Source organism: Delphinapterus leucas, chromosome 6 (genome assembly GCF_059928025.1).
Source record: "Delphinapterus leucas isolate spDelLeu-1000000601 "Yukka" chromosome 6, BTC_Dleu_Yukka2, whole genome shotgun sequence".
Taxonomy (NCBI): domain Eukaryota; kingdom Metazoa; phylum Chordata; class Mammalia; order Artiodactyla; family Monodontidae; genus Delphinapterus; species Delphinapterus leucas.
The window spans coordinates 101,940,347-101,959,170 of record NC_143134.1 but is presented as its reverse complement, the minus strand read 5'-3'; the positions used below and the strand labels follow the sequence as shown (position 1 = coordinate 101,959,170).

Genomic DNA, 18,824 nt, shown 5'->3' with positions numbered 1-18,824 from the left:
TTCAAAGTGGACGGTAGAAAACATACTCGAGTTTACTTCATACATATGATTTTGTCCAAACTATTCCATCTAGAGTAATTTTAGACTTAAGCATTTAAAGATGTTTGAGGATAAGCAGCTTCACTTGGCTGGGATGATTCCAAAGCCATGTTTCTAAAATCACGTCCTATTACCTTAGCTTTGTAAGAATATTACTCAACACTGCAAACGGTCAAAAGGTCATTGGTCAAATAAGTTTGAGAAACACTCGACTAAAGAAAGCTTTAACGATAAAACGAGATAGATTTCCTTACCAGGGGACTTCTCTAAGGTTTTAGTGCTAATATGATTGTGAATCTCTAGTTTAGGAATGGGGGTGCAGCGTTTCTCAAATTTATTTAACCACAGAACCTCATTTCATAGAATCCCTATTAATATCTTGAGGAAAACAATTTGGAAAATACTATTCTCTGGTGTATACTAGTTAACCACTAACTACTAACTTATGGGCACAAGTTCAACTAATAAGTATGGGCACAAAGCTTATGTACAAGAACTTTCACCATTGTTCATTTGTTTGCTTATAATTACATATGTGGAAACAACAAAGGCATCTGACTATAAGAGAATGGTTAAATTAGTTGTGGCTTATTCAGATGATGGAGTATTATTTAGCCATTATAAGTCATGTTTTAGTCTCTCAAATTTAGAGGAATAGTTATGGACATGGGAAAATATTCAAAATACATTAAGAGAAAAAGCAGGTTACAAAAGCAGAAATACTGCAGGGGTTTAGGAGTGCAGGCTCCGGAGTTGGACTGCTTGGGTTCAAATCCTAACTCACTACTTATTAGCTGTGTAAAAGAAAACAAAAGTGCACACATGACACACGGTAAAACTTAGTCAGGATAAGATGAACAGTCTTGCAGTTGGCAGAATAATGGCTTCCACAAAGATGTCCAAACCCTAATCCCCCAAACCTGTGAATATTTACCTTACATGGCAAAAGGACTTTGCGGGTATGATTAAGTTAAAGACTGTGAGATGGGAACACTATCCAAGATTATCCAGTTGGGCTTGGTGTAATCACAAGGGTCCTCATAAAAGAGATGCAGGAGGGTCAGAGAGAGAGAGAGAGAGAGAGAGAGAGAGAGAGAGAGAGATTTGAAGATACTATACTGTTGGCTTTGGATATGAAGGAAGGGGCCACAAGCCAAGGAACATAGATGGCCTCTAGAACTGGAAAAGGGAGGGAAATGGATTCTCCCCAAGAGCCTCTAGAAGAAACACAGCCCTGCCAAGATCTTGATTTTAGCACAGAAGGACACTATTTTAGTCTGTTTGAACTGTCATAACAAAATACCATGGATTGGGTGGCTTAAAAAACAGAAATTATTTTCTCACAGTTCTGGAGGCTGGAAGTGTCAGATCAGCATGGGTACCAGCATGGTCAGGTTCTGGTGAGAGCTTTCTTCCTATCATGCAGATGGCTACCTTCCTGCTGTGTCCACACATCACAGAGAGAGAATGGGGTCTCTGGTGCCTTTTCTTATAAGGGCACTAATCCCATCATGAGGGCCCCACTCTCATGACCTCATCTAACCCTTACTATCTCCCAAAGGCCTCATCTCCAAATACCATCACATTGGGGGTTAGGCGTTCAACAACATACTGAATTTGAGAGGGGACACAATTCAGTCCATAGCTGACACATTTCAGATTTCTGACCTCAAGAACTATAAGATAATAAATTTCTGTTGTTTTGAGCCACTATATTTGTGGTGATTTGTTACAGCAGCAATATGAAACTAATACACACGTAGACCCAATGTTATCTTCCAGGCACATGTGTGCATGAGAAAAACTAGGCAGGGAGTAGTTAGGATTATGAATCACTTTGCCTTTTATCTTTATTCTTTACTTTCCAAGTTTTTTTCTACAATAAGCATGAATTAATTTTAAATTATAAAACAAACCAGAATTTTTTTCTTTTAAGTATTACCACACATGCTAATAAAAGCAGATAAAGCTGGGGCTTTAACCTTCATGGACCAGGCAGATCCAGAAGCCTTTCTGTCTCACCAGGCAGCACACACAGGCCCAGGGGAGCTACTGAGCTGACACCTCCTGGGGCCTTAGAGAAGCACTGGTCACATTCACCGGTGACTCTCACAGGCAGACTAAGGAGAAGAGTGGGGGAAGCAGAATTTCACTCCAAATTAGTAAATGCTGTCTCCCATGATTAGTGGAAGAAAAAACTAGGAAACATGAATTTGTGTTTCCTGTTTGTTTAAGTAGTTAAGCCACACCTTGTCCAGAGAGAAAAAGCCACGCCTTGACTGCGTTTCTGGATTCTCCAAACAAGATGGATTTCCCTGTGCTGATGGGGGCAGAGAGAAAAACCCTCAACTCTTCCCACCCAAGGGAAACTAGAGCTAGGGCTGCATGTCCTCAGTACACAGCTGCTGCCATCCATGACAGCCCACACCCTCCCTCTATAAGAAGAGGACTAACTTCTAAAAAGCCAAGAGGGTGGATTCCCAAAGTTAAGAATTTATTTTGGTCAAACATTAGGATTTTGGTGATTACTATATTCTATACACATAGCATCTGACGTCTTAAAAATAAAAGATCCTTTGTTTCTACATTTCTCAAAAGAAAGGAAAAAGCCATCACCCACTCTTATTTAAAAACCAAACCGAACAAAGACGCCCACCAGATAACATGCTTTGGCCCAAGCCCCCTCAATGATCTCCTTTCTTCACGGAGCCTTGGGGTGAGCTTGCAAATGTCTAAACGACTCGCAGATCACCAGAAAGAAAGGGGCTCAGACTTGCATTTTAAATTCCATTTCCTCCCAATACAAGGGAATACCCTGCCTGTCAGATCCGGAGTCCATGGGCTTGTATGGTTCCAGCTATGACCCACACACCAAGAGCTGGTCCCTGGTCCTTTCATCTCCTCCTTTGAAGGCCCCAGGGGTGGGAGAATGCAATGATACGAATCTTCAGATTATAAGACTAGCTCAGAAATGAGAAACACCCCTGCCTGGTGACACAAGTCTGAGAAACTTCCAAATATTATTACTTCAAGGTACGGTGGGATGTTGGATGAGTTGTCGATATTGGATCATTCCTCTGAACAGAACTGGAAAATGAAAACTGGAGAAGGAAAGAGTTTTGCATCTGCAGGGGAAGCATAGTTTAAGACCAAAAAAAGAAAAAAATTTAATTAAAACAGTAAGGATAAAAATCATGGTAAGTAGCAATTGCTCCGCCAAGATCTTTTGGTTAAACACATTTCTACCAACACAGTGAGCTCAGCTCTATGAACATTATCACCCCCCTCCCCAAAAAAGAAAATATTTTCACGGTAGTTTGTAATTTCACTGTCACCCAACATGCTTAATAATGGCCTTTGTTTTTTGAAATCACAGCTGACTATTGAAAGCTAATTCTTGAACTCTGATTTTATATGAGAAACTTTAATTCTAAAGAAGTAACTATGAATAAATCTCAGCTAGGACTAGAAAGCAATTTTATAAAAGCATGTTGTATCATTTACATCAGGGCTCCAGTGGCTGCAGAAGAATAACTCATAAGTAACTCTGCTAAGGTTTTCTAGGTCTTTTCTTAGAACAAAAACTGCAGTAACGGGACTTCCCTGGTGGCGCAGTGGTTAAGAATCTGCCTGCTAATGCAAGGGACATAGGTTCTAGCCCTGGTCCGGGAAGATCCCACATGCTGCGGAGCAACTAAGCCCAGGCACCACAACTACTAAGCCTGTGCTCTACAGCCTGTGAGGCACAACTAGTGAGCCCTCGTGCCACAACTACTGAAGCCTGCGCACCTAGAGCCCGTGCTCCACAACAAAGAGACACCACCGCAATGAGAAGCCCGCACACCGCAAGGAAGAGTAGGCCCCACTCGCCACAACTTAGAGAAAGCCCGTGCACAGCAACAAAGACCCAATGCAGCCAAAAATAAATTAATTAATTTTAAAAAAACCTGCAATAAAAACAACTCTTATTGGAAGCCTTTTGTGCACCAGGCACTGACTGTACTAACTTACTGATGAGGTTGGTACTATTTTATTCCCGTTTTACTGATGAAGAAACTGAGGTTTAGAGAGGTGAAGTAAGTTAGTTACACAGCTAACAAGCAGTGGAGTCAGGATTCGAACTTCAGATATGAATCCAGAAAAATGACTGTCACATTTAAGCACATGTTTAATTCTCCTTGACCAGCTTTGGTATGAATTTATATTTGACTAATGAGAAATAAAGACAAAGAGACTTGAGAATACCTGTGATGTCAGATGCATACAACTTTTGGGGAAACCTTTGACCTTTACATTCAAGGTCATGAGAAATAAAATACCATTACATGTAACATGAATGTGTTCTTTGGTGCTCTAATGGCCTGTCCTGCACCCTCTTCCCACCACCACCCCTAGTCCTCCCCCCGTAAGTAGCAAGCAGCTTATTTACAAAGATGAAATGGCTCTGAAACACCAATCTCCCTAGGGAAGCTCACAGCGAGTTGCCATGGTTAGTAAGAGACTGTCATATCCTGCCCTAAACTCCAGCAGTCACGGGGGTCATCCTGCTCCCAGGCCTGGTTTAGATTAGCTCACATTTCTTACCAGGCGCAGAGCAGGGATCTTACAAGAATTAGGTCCTTTGATCACCTTTTCGTTCTCAGCTCAAGACTGCATGTTACTTTGTATGTAGGTTCACACAGCTGTGCAGTTGAGTCTGAATTTTTGGAAGCAGCTCTCCTAACTTGGAGCATGGGGTAACCAGGCATCGGTAAAGGGCAAGTAACCAGGCCACCATGTGATGTCCCCAGCAAAGCAAGGGACAACCCAGACGCTGTGTGTACCAGAAGACCCAGCGCAATCAGCAGTGACAGCAGAAGCTGTTACAACACGGAATGGGAGGAAGTGTTGTTCTCCAAAGTTCTACGTCCCAGAAGCCATGACCATAGGCTTGTCACAGAAGAAAGAGCACAGTCTGTATCTTCTCAGGAGTGAAGGTGATGGGTTTAACCATGACAGTTGCCCTTTTCAAACCACTGAAGGCAATGTCCAGAAAGAACTTTGAATTCTGGAATTGGAGAAGTTCTGACCTCACTGAACACCTTCAACCTTCACCCCTTGCCGAACTCTACTTCGACCTAACCTTTTCTTACCAATTCCTTCCCAAATGGCATGTGTTTTTAAAAATGAACATATTCGCTGGGTTCAGATAAATAAAAATACAGGGAGTTTCTGATCCAAGGCAGAAGGAACAGTCTTAAAGAGCAAAGGGGAACAGCAGAGAGCAGACATGGTGTTCAATGACCACCAGTAAATGAATTTGGCCAGCGCTGGCCCTACTCCACCAAACCTGGTCAGGTAGTGGAGTGAACACTTATCCCCGCGCATCCTCAAATTAAGAAATGGATTCCTTGCTTGAGCTCCCAGTCCTTTCAACGTTTTCAGGCAATGAGCTGTCTCCAGAGTGAATGACTGAGCTTCCTCCTGGGGCATGAACTTTCAGAAAGAATTCACAAAAGCATCCAGGCTAGATGGCTGACGTGGACGATGCTAGTCCCTCGCCATCTGCCCAGATCTTTGGACAGCACCAGCAATTTGACTGTTGTAGTTTGGAGCACTGAAATTAAGTTCTGAAAGCACAGAGGAACGATTAAAACTAAGTTTTATCATAACTTATTTGGCAGCAAAACCCGAGGTGAACCAGCATGAGGTTCTTCTTGGTCTTTATTGATCCCACTTAATAGAACAAACTCTAAGTTTCACAGCAGAAATCGAATTTGATGACAGGTGCAGCCCCAGACTCCACTGGGTGTGTTCAACAATAGTACATGTGTTGCATTGCTTTTCTAAATAATGGTGTGGACACTTTACGGCCTTTCTAAAATCAGAAAAATGTGGAATATATCTGGTCTCAAGAGTTTGGGTAATTTGGATTCTATCCTAGATAGCTGTTGGGAGGGTTACATGAGAAAATGAGAAATGAGAACACTGTGTGTGAATTATAGTACTGGGCTTTAAGGTCTCGGTGAGTTGCAGCTACTGTGATTATACTTCGGTCACCAGAGAATGTTCAAGGAACTTGGCGGTGTACATCATCATCTGTAGGATACTCCGCGTTCAGCTTTAGAACCTTCACACAGCCAGCTGTGCTCCTATAAGATACGCAATTTGTACCTGCCTGCAGCAAAGGGAAACACTGCACACTCCTGAAGAAGCGCTCTCTCTTACCTGGGCCTGGGAGGGAATCCTTCTGTCAGTCACCCTCACCAAGGTCTTCTACTGTGGAGGACTGAGGGCATCTCAAGTGAGACTTGGCCTCATTCAGCTCTAATTCAGCATGGAACAAAGGCACCAAGCTCTGAATATTGTGCTGATATAAACATTTTTTTTTTTTTTTTATCTAGGAGTTTTCTTTGTGATATTGGGAGATACTGAAGGGAAAATAGACCCAGTCAATAAGCTTTATAATAATGTAATGAACATCACATGTGCAATCAATTCAAACTGACAACAGAAGTCAAAACACCTTGGAAATCTTATTTTTATAAGATGTATAACTAACATATCTTTCCACATATTAAAAGACCTAAACAGACAGGTTATGGGACTCAATACCCACAGCTTTTCCTTGACCGCTGTCCAGAATGGCCCACTGGGCAAATTGTCTGACTTGGTAAATCAACATGACACCTGGCATGAAAATGCAAACTAGTTCCAAAACCTAAGCTAATCATCACCTAACTAACTGGGTCTGCCTAGAACTTGGACGTGAACCCAGGATATCCAATAATAGACACAGGCACTAAAGAGAGAACTGTCTGCTGATAGCCCTCCTATGAAAAGGCATTTTAACAGGTCTAAAGTGTAACTTCGGTAAAATGTTTGGGTTTTCCTCCCAAACTCATTCCTCAAGGGCGTTTTACAAAAGTGCGTGGGTTACACCTTCAAATCAGGCTTGTGCACCTGCCTAAGTGCTTCTTTTAGTCTCTGCTTCTAAGTACCATCAAGAGGAGGCCCACGTGTGTTCATTCTTGGGAGCATGGCCTCTCCCATAACCCAGGGCACTCGTCAAGATGGCGGCCGGCCTTTAGACGTACATAGAAAAAAAGCCGGTGGAATGGACTCAGGAAAGCAGGAAGACTTTTAATTCATCAATTCATGCATGAAGGCAGGACAGCTTGGAGATTTGTGGAGATAATTGCCCCTTGGAAAATCCTCACTGGCTTCCCACTGACCGCAGGATAAAGTCTAAGATCTAAAACCTTTGACATGATTTACATAGCTCTTCACTGTCTGGCTCCAAATCAACTGTCTTTTGTTTTGTTTAAAATCTCTTCCTTTAACCCACCCTAACTTTATTTAGGCACCTCAAACATGCCAAGTTCTCTTCCTCTGTAGGTGCCCTTCCTTCTAACTGGAACGATCTCCCCCACCCCCTGAACCCAACCCAACTCCTTCAACTCAAAACTTAGATGATAGTTTCCCAAGAAAGGAAGACTTTCCTTATCCCCCCAGTGAGGCGGTCTTCCTTGCTCTGATCTTCCACAGGTCTCCACGCTTCTCTGTTATGAAACTGCCACCTTTCTTTGATGTTTCTGTTACTGAACTATAAGCTCCCTGAGGGCGGGGACTTTATCTGCCTTGTCCACTTCTGTATGAACAAATGCCACACGAACCCTATTTAAGTGGACCTTCTTCTGTTAAAAGTCATGCAAGAACCAACGAGATTCAATTTCCATATAATTTTTCCTAATAAACGGTCTTTGAAAATGATTACATCCTTTTAAAAATAGAAATCTCAGCATCTTCCATCTCGAAAGGCAAGGGAACCAAAAGCAAAAAACAAGTATCTTTTCAACACCTGGGAAATGGTTGGAAAGCACTTCTCTTTCCTTATCACACCTTGGCTCTCAGTGGATTTTATTTGCCTTAAGATTTCAGGATTCCATCATGTCACCAGCATAATTTCTACCAGAGGAGATGTTAAAAATTATATTTTTCATCACCTAATATCAAATTGTCACTCTGTGTCATGCAGTGACCCAGCTGAGTCACCTCTGCTGGCATGTAGTAGGAACTCAACAACATCTCCATTCACAAAACCAGAGTTGGAGCCAGCAGTTCTGACCCTGGCCATGAAAGGTCCGGTTTGGCTGCTAAGAGTGATATGTCAGCCTCCTTCCTGATCACCAACTTGGAAGCTGGCTGGCTAAGCATTACTCTAAACGTTTCCAGGCACGGATAGAAAAAAATTACCTTTTGCATTCAGCTTCTTTCAATCCAGGTTGTAATTCTGGGAAGCCCTGCCACCTACTTTCAATGTTCTAGAGGGAAATGTGAAGAAGTGAGCTGCACACACATTATCTATCACGACTGTGGTCAATGTGACAACCAGACCCAAGCAGGGTTCAGACTTGCATGGATGAACTACCATCTTACTAAAGGAGCAGAAACCAAGCCTATGCGGATGGGATATGGGGGAGGAGATCAGCATTAGCATAGGAGGAAGTATGGGAGAAATCGGTATGGGGCTACTGGGATGCTGAAAGCAGACATTAGGACTCTGTCCTGTTTTAAGCCTGGCGGGAAGCATGACGGACCACAGCAGGTCAGGGAACTAGAGGAAACTGTGGAGATGTCTTAATTTTTGTTTGTGTGCTAGAAGTAAAGTATGGAGCAATAAGGTAAGAGGTTTAATTAGAGATGGAGTGAAGAAAACTGAAAATACCACTGAGCATATGCAGTGTAGAGAGGGTTCTATAATGAAATAATATCAAGGGAGGGCTAGGTAAGTGGAGCCAGCTGTAACTGATAAAAGAGCCATGGAATCCTGCCTGCCATGTGAGCAGAAGTTGCTGAGATGCCTGCAGAAACTTCCTCCACCAGTGAGGCTGCAGGTTCTCATGAAGGCCCTTTACAATCACTTACTTGTGAAGCAGGCTCCCCAGACCGGGCTGAATTCAAGTGGTACCAAAACTTTTTTTAGGATACCATATGGAGAGCCCAGCTGGCATCTCTGTGCCAAGCCATCCCACAACAAGACTTTAGAGTGAACTCGACAAGTAAGGATCTTTGGGAAAAGCCAACCAGTCACTGTTAAGCACAGACAAAGAGCCTCTTCTGAAAGTTTTCTTTGCCTCAAACATTCAGCTGGCCATTGCTCCATGACCTGAAGGCATTAAAAAACATATCGAGAGGGGCTGCCCTGGTGGCGCAGTGGTTGAGAGTCCGCCTGCCGATGCAGGGGACACGGGTTCGTGCCCCGGTCCGGGAGGATCCCACATGCCGCGGAGCGGCTGGGCCCGTGAGCCATGGCCGCTGAGCCTGCGCGTCCGGAGCCTGTGCTCTGCAACGGGAGAGGCCACAACAGTGGGAGGCCCGCGTACCGCAAAAAAAACAAAACAAAACAAAAAAAAACATATCAAGAAAGTCACCATGCTCTCCCTCTTCCTGCTCCCTTCCCTTTCCTTCCTGAATAATTTAGTCCAAAAGCTATTAGGTGGGGCTGAACAAGATGAGTGTCTGCAGGGAGGGTGGGAGGAACCCCAGTGGCCCAGAGTGGTGTGCTGGAGCCAGAGCAGGGTGGGAAGGGACACGGGTGACCCAGCACAGGATGTTGGAGCCCAAGCTGGGTGAAGAGGGTGTTGGTGACAGGAAACAGCAGTTGCCACCCAGAAAGTGACACTTGAACCCATGTTTGGTGAGGAAAATAGTAGATTGGTTCCATAAGGGGGGAGGGGTTTGATCAAATAATAAATATATTGAGGATAATAGGAACCAGGTACCTTGTTGTCAAGGAGGAGGTTACAAATATGGAAAGAGAGAAAATGAACCTAGTGGTATTGGAGTAGAATTAAAGGTATCAGGGTGAGCTCATGGTTTTCAAGATAGGTAGGTAGATAGATTGATTAATCAATCAATCAACTGACAGATAGAATGTGTATATATTCTCTAATTTTGACCATTGAGAGTGCCTGAGAGCAGTGCCTATCCAACAGCAACGAGCACATCAAACACTCAGACTTTGGTTTCTAAATACCACTCTCCACTAAAAGGAACTAAATGCTCTTTGTTGAAAAGGCTGATTTCAGGGTTAGGAAAGTATAAGACGAGATTGGAACATCTTGTGGCACCAGAAAGTAAAGATGTGCCCAAAGAAAAATGCGGACATGTCAAAAGGACACTGAAGTTAGCCTGAAAGGGCTCCTGTGAACTATATTTGAACAATAGAAATGGATTATAACCCACTAAATGTAATAGGAATCCATGAGACCATCTGTCATAGATAGATAGATAGATAGACAGATAGATTTAAAGTCTGAAGAGGAGTGAGATAAAGATTACGTGGTACCAAAGCATCTCACCACAAAATATTTGTTAATTACAAAGGGAAAAAGTAACTATTGTACAGAAACCCTCAATCAAGCGATCAAAATTAGCATCATGTGAAAAAAGTTAACATCTGTCCCCGTAATGGGACAAACTGACACCACGTACTACCTGACTGGATGCTGTAAGAAGAATAAGCATCAGCTCTGTGGTATTCCTACCAAACATGCGTAGCCTGAACACAATCATGTGAAAACATCAGGCAAACCCAAACTGAGGGGCATTCTACAAAACTGGGGGTGATCAAGCATCATGTTGGCAATTTACTCTTAATTCAGAATAAAAAAGATATTTGTATTTAACTAGGGAACTTTCCTTTAGCTTTGAGATTATTTCAAATTTAAAAGTTAATAATGGGAAGAGTTAACTTGTGTTATTATACATTTGATGGAAGCCAAGTGTCAATGGGCTTAAGATCTGGATGGACCAAGAGAAATGCCAGTAATTATATGTTAAGGCAAGACTTCTTAAATTATCTCTAGTGAAGGAACAGTGTTTCTGCCCAATCTATTATGGACCATCCATTAAAAAAATACAAAATCCCACACTTTCACTTGAGGACACTATCAAATTGCTCCAAGAGTTTTCAAATGCTTACTCCCTATGTCTGTACTTAGCATGGATCAGGAATAGTCAAGAACTAGCTTGGACCACACCTTGAACAGCTCTTCTCTTTGGTAGGATGTGTGGTTCCCCAAGTGCCATCATGTCCAAATGAGAAACAAAAATTACTCGTCACAGTGTTATCCATAATAGTAGCAACAATAATTACCACTGTAATTAACATCAACCATCTACACAAAGTATTCAAGATAGGGACGGTCCAGGCAATGGGAGAAGATTAGAGGACTGTCTTTACATATAGTAACTCAACTTCTCCAAAAGGGTCACAGGACACAAATAGATGCGACCACCTTGATTCCAAAGTAATTGTTTTATGGTGACTTAAAGAAAGATGTAAAGAAAGACAAATCCATAAAGATCAATTATACAGAAGATGGACCAAAACATCTTCTACGGGTCCATCTGCAACACCAACCCATTCCTGTCATTGCTGGGAAGACACTCAGCGTTCAGAAGGGGTTAGGAGAAGACATCCCCAGATCAGATAGGTTCGATTTAACTGCAGATACTGACTTCAATACAGTCCACCCAAGGGCCGACTCTGGGCCACACATAGCCTCTCCCTCAGCCAAGAGAGAACAATTCTCCACAGTAAACCAAGACCACAGCAGAAGGACAAGAAAGGAGCAATTACATCCTTTGGGAAATGGCAAACACCATCTAGGCTCAGGGTTCTTCCAGAGGACACTCTGACACTCCCAATGTGTGTCTCCGAACACTGAAATCCCTGTTCCAGTGTGCCCCTGACACCAATTCCAGCCACACACAGAGGAGGGTCCACATATATACAACCCTGAAAGCTGGAATCAGCAACACCGATTTCTGCAGCATCTGTCTCTGGTCCGTGGCACTCCACTTACCTGGAGCAGTTTTGTAGCACGATGTTCGGGAGGGCAGTGATGGGGCATTCTTTGCCTTGGGGCTCTGGGTACTCTGCAAGACTTGTCTCTGCCTCTTCAGCTCCTCTTCCCTTTCTTGGGCTGCTCGGATCTCTTCTTCGATCATGGACAAAGTCCGCTGCTTCCTGGACCTCAGCTTGAAGGGCCCAACCATCACATCGGACTCTTGAGTGGCCAGGAGTGAGGCTGTGCTTCTCAACTCAGCTGCCTCTGAGTACTTGCTGAAGTAGCTCCCTTCCAGTCTGGTCTCCTCCATGTTTATTGGGCCACTGGTCTGCACTGCCGGCAGTGGCTGGGAGGGCCCCCTTTCCCTGAGCGCCCTGTCTTCAGTAGGCAGAATCTTTGGCAATACATCCCTTTTCTCTTGAACAGGGGAGGACACCTGAGGTGGTTCAAACATGCTCTGAGGCTTCTCTGAGCTGGAAGCCCCAGTCCCAGCTTCCTCCAGACTTGCTTGAGGTCCCTGCTGTTCTGCTCCACCCTTGTTGGTTTCAGACACAGCTCTGTCCACTTGCTCGGCTATGGCTTGTTGAATGGCATTCTGCACCAGGAGACCAGCCTGATATTCCAAGGGGTCATCAACCGATGGAGAGTCTCCCAGCGTGGACGAAGGGGAATAGAAACCATGATCACTGAATGACTTGGAGACACCTTCTCCTCGGCCCTCTGAGGGGTTGTCAGTTTGGGGAGTCTGGGGCAGAGAAAAATCAGCCAGCAAATTTTCCTGGAGAGCATTGGTTGTCTCATTGGAGGCCCCACTGTCACTGATGTTGTCCATGCTGAAGTCATTGGACAGGGTCTCCAGGACGGTGGTATCCTGGGACCTCACCGACAGCTCATCCAAGCCGGAGTCAAGTTCCTCTGGAGTCAAAGAGACATTGACTGACCTTGAAAACTGATCCAAAATCCCAGGTTCGTCATCTTTGACCACAGTGAGGACAGCCCGGGCACTTGTAAACTCGCCGTCCTCTGCCCACAGTTTGGATAAGGGCCCGCGTTTGGAGGGCTCACTGTACGGCCCTTCCTTCCCCTGAGGAGCTGTGCTGCCCTGGCCCCCTCCTCCAGCAGACTGGCTCTCCAGGGCACAGTGGGCTTTCTGTCCCTTGGCTGCTGAGGGGTCTTCGGGAGGTCCCCCGACAGAAGCTGGCCTCGAGATGGTCAGTGTCTTGTCTGAGTTGACTGGCCCCAGAGGTCTGTAGAAGGGCTTGATGGAGAAGAGCCTGGGTGTACTCTGGCCCTTGGCCACTGTTTGCCTGGAACTCTCCATCAGCTGGAACTGTTTGCGAGCCGCGGAGAAGTCTATCTGCTCCGTGACGATGTCCTCCTTTGCGCTGTCAGTCACGCTGGAACGTTCTCGAGAGGATGCAGGGGCCGTGCCGAGCTGCGGCGCGGCCGGCTGCCGCCGTATCAGCAGCTGCTCTTGCTGAGCCCTCCTCTCCTTGCGCTCCTTGTACTTCTTGTGCGACTCCAGATGTTCCTCGTTCAGCTGCTCCTCGATGGTCTTTTCCTGCGGAGGGTTCCACCATTTGGCGGCGATGCCAGGATTCTTTTTCACGGCCTGACTCCGGATGAGTTCTCGCCTCTCCTTTTCCAGCTCCAGCATCTCTTCTGAAGGCCTCACTTTCCTGACGCAGTACTGTTCTTTTTCACTCTCGTCATCCTCAAAGAGCTTGGAGGGCTTCTTGTCCTCGTGGAAGGCACGCAGCTCGAACTTGGCTTCCTTCTTCAGCGTGGTGAGCGTGAACTCTCCGTCTCGGGAGGAGCACCGCGAGCTGGTGGAGGAGCTGGGGCTCACGGGCACCTGCAGGCTGTTCCCCAGCAGGTCTCTGGGCTGGTCGGGGGGGCGGCCGTTGGCTCTTTCACCCTCTGCCATGGTGTCAGAGGTGCTCTGATGGAGCTCCAGGGGAGGGGGAGCCTGCCTGCCAGCCACTCTCTCGGTGGGTTCCGGCTGGACGGCCGTGTGGGCAGGTGGGCTTGGGCTGCCCACCAAGATGGCTGCTCCAGGCTCTGGGGAAGACGTGCCGTTGTAGGTTCCGTCCACAGCAGAATCACAGCAGCTGGCCTCCAGCACCTCGTCTAGATATCGGATCTCTCTGGCCACATCATTATCCAGAGATTCATGGTGATCAGCGAGGAGGCCATTGTGGGGGGGTGAGTAGAAGGGGGAGGGGTGGTCCATGGAATGTGGAGTCGAGGTGATTCCGGGAACACTCTTACATTCTGCAACAGAGACCTCAATTTCCATGTTTTTGTGATCTGGGGGAAGAGGGCTGGTGGCAGGCTCCAGGGGATTGCCACTACAGTTGTCTCTCTCGTTTTTTAGCCGGATATCATCCTCGGAAAGCTCGGGAGCCTTCTGGGAAAAAGAGAAAAAACAGAAGTCAGGGTTAGAGACCACATCACTTATGGATATGAACTTCAGACATTAACTGATAACTAACTGGAAGGAAAATTGAAACCACAATGACAGGATCTTTTGAATACAAGTTTCTCTTCTAAAAAAATCCTTTATATATTCATTTTGTTGCAGTAATGGGTACCTAAACCTTCTCAATTTTACAGATTCCATTTTGTTTACCTGGTGTCCAGAGAACTTTCAATAAATGCTAGTCCCGTTTTTACATTTAAAATTAAACTAGGGGGACTTCCCTGGTGGTCCAGTGGGGAAGACTCTGCGCTCCCAATGCAGGGGGCCTGGGTTCTATCCCTGGTTGTGGAACTATATCACACATGCATGCCGCAACTAAGAAGCCTGCGTGCCGCAACTAAAAATCCCACATGCTGCAACTAAACATGCCGCAATAAAGATCCCGAGTGCTGTGACTAAGACCCAGTGCAGCCTAAATAAATAATAAAATAAATATTTTTTTTTAAGTAAATTAGGATTTGGATCATCTGATGATATTGCTCAAATAATTTCTAAAGTGGGGCTTCCCTGGTGGCACAGTGGTTGAGAGTCCGCCTGCCAATGCAGGGGACACGAGTTCGTGCCCCGGTCCGGGAAGATCCCACACGCCGCAGAGCAGCTAGGCCCGTGAGCCATGGCCGCTGAACCTGCGCATCCAGAGCCTGTGCTCCGCAACAGGAGAGACCACAACAGTGAGAGGCCCACGTACTGGCAAAAAAATAATAATAATAATTTCTGAAGTGGAAGAGATTATATAGCAATTGTATCAGAATTTTTCAAAAAATTTCATAGCAAAGTTCTGCAGAAATGTAAGAGAACTATTTGTATGTCCCCAATTATAAAAAGAAGGTCGTTTGGCAGGAACAAATCTTGAAAACATGATTCTCAGCCAGATGTAATGCAATTATTCTGTAGACAGGAAACTTTTTGAAAATTTTTTCCAAAATAAAATATTGGAAAACAGTAGATCTCTTCATTGGCCCTTTAAGAGCTTCAGTGCCACACTGCCATGGCTGTAATTGACCACGTGCATTATAAACACAGAAGCAAAGCCACTGACCACACAGTTCTGTTCTCAAAACAATGCTCCTTGGTTAAGGAGTGAAAAGCTAGTGGATGGTGGCCCCTCCCATCTAGTTCCTAAAATGCTTTGTATGTGACAGCTCCAATTTTGTGTTTAAATAAAAAAACTGTACCTTCTTAATGTTTTTAAATGCATCATATTTTTCATCAGTTATCAATCTCATGTCACTTTACTTGGCATTAGTTAAGATTAATTTTCAAACTCTAGGATTTTTTTTTTTTTCATACCAAAGGACTCCGGTTTGTCTCAGATAATTCAGCGGTAAGTTGTGAGCTTAATGTGAGCTCCCCTCAAGGATTTCACTAACACTTTTATCAGCTTTGTTTCAAGTCTCAGGTCTATAGGGTGCCTGGTATTACTGACTTAACACAATGCAAAACTGCAATACGGTATAATTTTCCTTTATTTAAATTTAAACATTGTTAAAGGCTTAGAATATAATATTAAAACACCACCTTAGGATGATTCTCAGGGGATTAATTTAAAAATCCTTTCAAGGAAAGTGAACAGTTATGGATTTGTTCATAATATCTAGAAAAATGTGGAAGTTCATGCTATGTGCTCTGCATTGCTGTCAGAATGTTGAAAAACTCTCATGGTCATCCATGAACTGGAAGGTATTACCCATGAACTGGGGGTTTCCTTCACTGTGTTTCCCACATTCCTCTTTGACTTAAATCAATCAAGTAATATAAATTCCTTCCTTAGAAATAGGCAACAATAATGAATATTACTTCTTTGTCAGCACCTTCTGGTCTCAAAGGATCTTCCAGCCTTGATCTGGCCTTTGTCAAAGTCTGGTACTTAATATTTATAACTTCCACTCTCTTTATTTTGTTTTTACTTCATTTCTGACCACTGTTAACTAGTGGCTCTTTTGTCTTTAGAATGAACTAAAGAGGCATGGCAAAAATGTTGCTACTGTCCTTTAAAAAAAGTTAACTAAACTTCATTTCGTAAGGAGATTCAGTAACTTCAGTAACTTCTATATCATTCAAGAATTACAGGAGGGCTTCCCTGGTGGCGCAGTGGTTGAGAGTCCGCCTGCCGATGCAGGGGACATGGGTTCGTGCCCCGGTCCGGGAAGATCCCACATGCCGCGGAGTGGCTGGGCCCGTGAGCCATGGCCGCTGAGCCTGCGCGTCCGGAGCCTGTGCTCCGCAACAGGAGAGGCCACAACGGTGAGAGGCCCGCGTACCGCAAAAAAAAAAAAAAAAAAAAAGAATTACAGGAAATTTGAATGCCTAAAACTTACTGGCTGTCATTCAGTCTTCAAGAAAACCTAGGTCAAAATTAGCCTACTCCACGGAAAGTTATTAATGGAATAAGCTGACCAACAAAAAGAGACACGGTATTGCTATGGTGAAGTCAGACTACTGAACCACTCCCCAACCCCCGGCCTCATTTGGCCAATGATTCTCTGCTAATATTCTTCATGGGAATAATAGAGCTTTCCTTCTATCTCTTTTGGCTTTTTTTGGGGGGGGGTGGGGGTGGGGACGGAACAGGAAAATAGTAGGAAGTTGCTGAATTGAAATATGGTTAAAAATCATTGCTCTACTGAAATGGAGAACACTTTTCAATAGTTGACATGAGAGGAAAGAGGGCAATGTAAGGTTAAAAGAAGCTAAAAGGCAAATAATTAATTCTATAGATCATTTAGTCATTGATTCATTCATTAAAAATGCAGGAGGCTTGTTCTGTAGGGCATGGGCGTGGAGCAATTAACGGCAACAATAAATTCCAGGAGACAACACCCTTTTTCTTAACAAAAACTGGATTTCTCATACTTCCTAGGAAGCTGTAAGTCTATTTTGGGGTTTACTTAGTCTGGTCAGGTGAAGCGAAAAACTTGCCTATGTTAATGTCTTGTTGCTGATCACAGAGATTGGAGTAACTGAGCCTATCTCCACAGCATCCCGGAGAACACTTTGTCAGCACTGTCCCTTTCTCCTGGATGCTTCACAGTCCCAGTGTTGGACGCTGGAGGAGCTGATGCCCTACGGCTTTTTTTTTAAGAACTGAAAAAACGGTATCAACTTTTTCCAAGGATACTTTCTGAACTAGCAACAACTGTCCCAATTCAAAAGTTTAAATATCTGAGAACAGCATTTGATGGTGCATTTTTGCAGTGTCAAGAAAACTAACTTTATCCCTGAGTCAGAAATGATGAGTTGTGTGTGCGATGTGTCAAATATTTTTAAAATGCTAATTACAGGCAAAGTTTGGAGTCCCAGTGTAATCTGAGGCGATTCCTTTCCAATACCTTAAAAAAAAAAAATCTAGACACTGGAGGGTATAAACAGGAAAGAGGCTCTCTTTCTTGTTAGTTACGTGGGGCCCCAGCTCCTTTCCACTAATTCAGAAAATTCTTACTGACTCTGGGTTCCATCCACCTCAGGAAGCAGCAGCTCTGAACCCTCATCAGGGTAGAAGTCCTTACAGAGGTAAACAACTCCGCATTGCTGACTTACAGTCCTGCCTCAGAGTTCCTGAGTTTTTGTAAAGTTAGGGAACAATTATAACCAACGAGCAAATTCCTGAGTTCTGTCTCAGCAGGAAGAATTTACCTTCATGCAGGATGACCTGATGTGATCAAAGCCGCTGTAACTATACCAGGCGAATGAAAGTGGGCTGGGATCCCCACCGTGCGAGGATCTGGCAAGAGTCTGCTTTTGACGTCATTAAATGATGTCATGTTTAAACCAACAAATACTTATTGCTCCCTTTGAAGAGAAGACCAGAATTTTCTCTGTGTTTCCGATAAGGTAAGCTTGATTTCAGATTCAGACAAAATGCATTCATTAAATGGATTTTTAAGTCTTTTCTAAAAAAGACTAGGCCCCAATGCAAAAAGCAGGAAGATAATGAAAGAACCAGCAAACTGGGTTTTCAAAGGTCAGAGAAAACCCAGGGTGCTAAGGGGCGGGTGGGAGATCCTTGGATGGCCCCAGCTAACCCTCCAGGTGGAGCCCTAACAATCTGGCACGTAATACCTGCCGGCCTCCTGGCTTCCCATAATAGCTAACAGCTGGTCAGGCTGTCTACCATTTACTTTAAAATACTCAAGCAGACACAATGTAAGATAGCTGTGTGTGTCTGAAATTAGTTTAAATTACATTCCAGGAGCAGACAGCCATCCTAATCCGGAGGATATACGCCAAGAGTGTTCATCCAGGATCTAATCAGAAATCCCACCTTCCACAGGTGCCCACCTTCCTCCCGGAGTTTAGCTCTAACTCCCAAGGGCCCCTGAGGCTTTCGCTAATGGGCATAATTAAGGTGAGAATAAAAGGTTCGGAGAACTCGAGAGACTTCCCAGGGTCCCCTGGCTAGTAAGTGGCACAGCCAGGACTTGAAGGCCAGTTCTTCCTAATTCTATCCCAGTATCTCAAAAGGTATT

General features: G+C 44.4%; 1 protein-coding gene across 3 annotated transcripts in view; it reads right to left on the bottom strand.

The window, feature by feature from the left end:
* The window catches only part of PALM2AKAP2 (PALM2 and AKAP2 fusion), a 615,632-nt gene that overhangs the window by 32,596 nt on the left and 564,212 nt on the right, over positions 1-18,824 (bottom strand). For all 3 annotated transcript variants that reach the window (XM_089913542.1, XM_022579084.2, XM_022579087.2), the window contains one exon: positions 11,892-14,286. In XM_089913542.1, the coding sequence (XP_089769668.1) occupies positions 11,892-14,286 (2,395 nt within the window). The remainder of the gene's footprint in view (positions 1-11,891; positions 14,287-18,824) is intronic.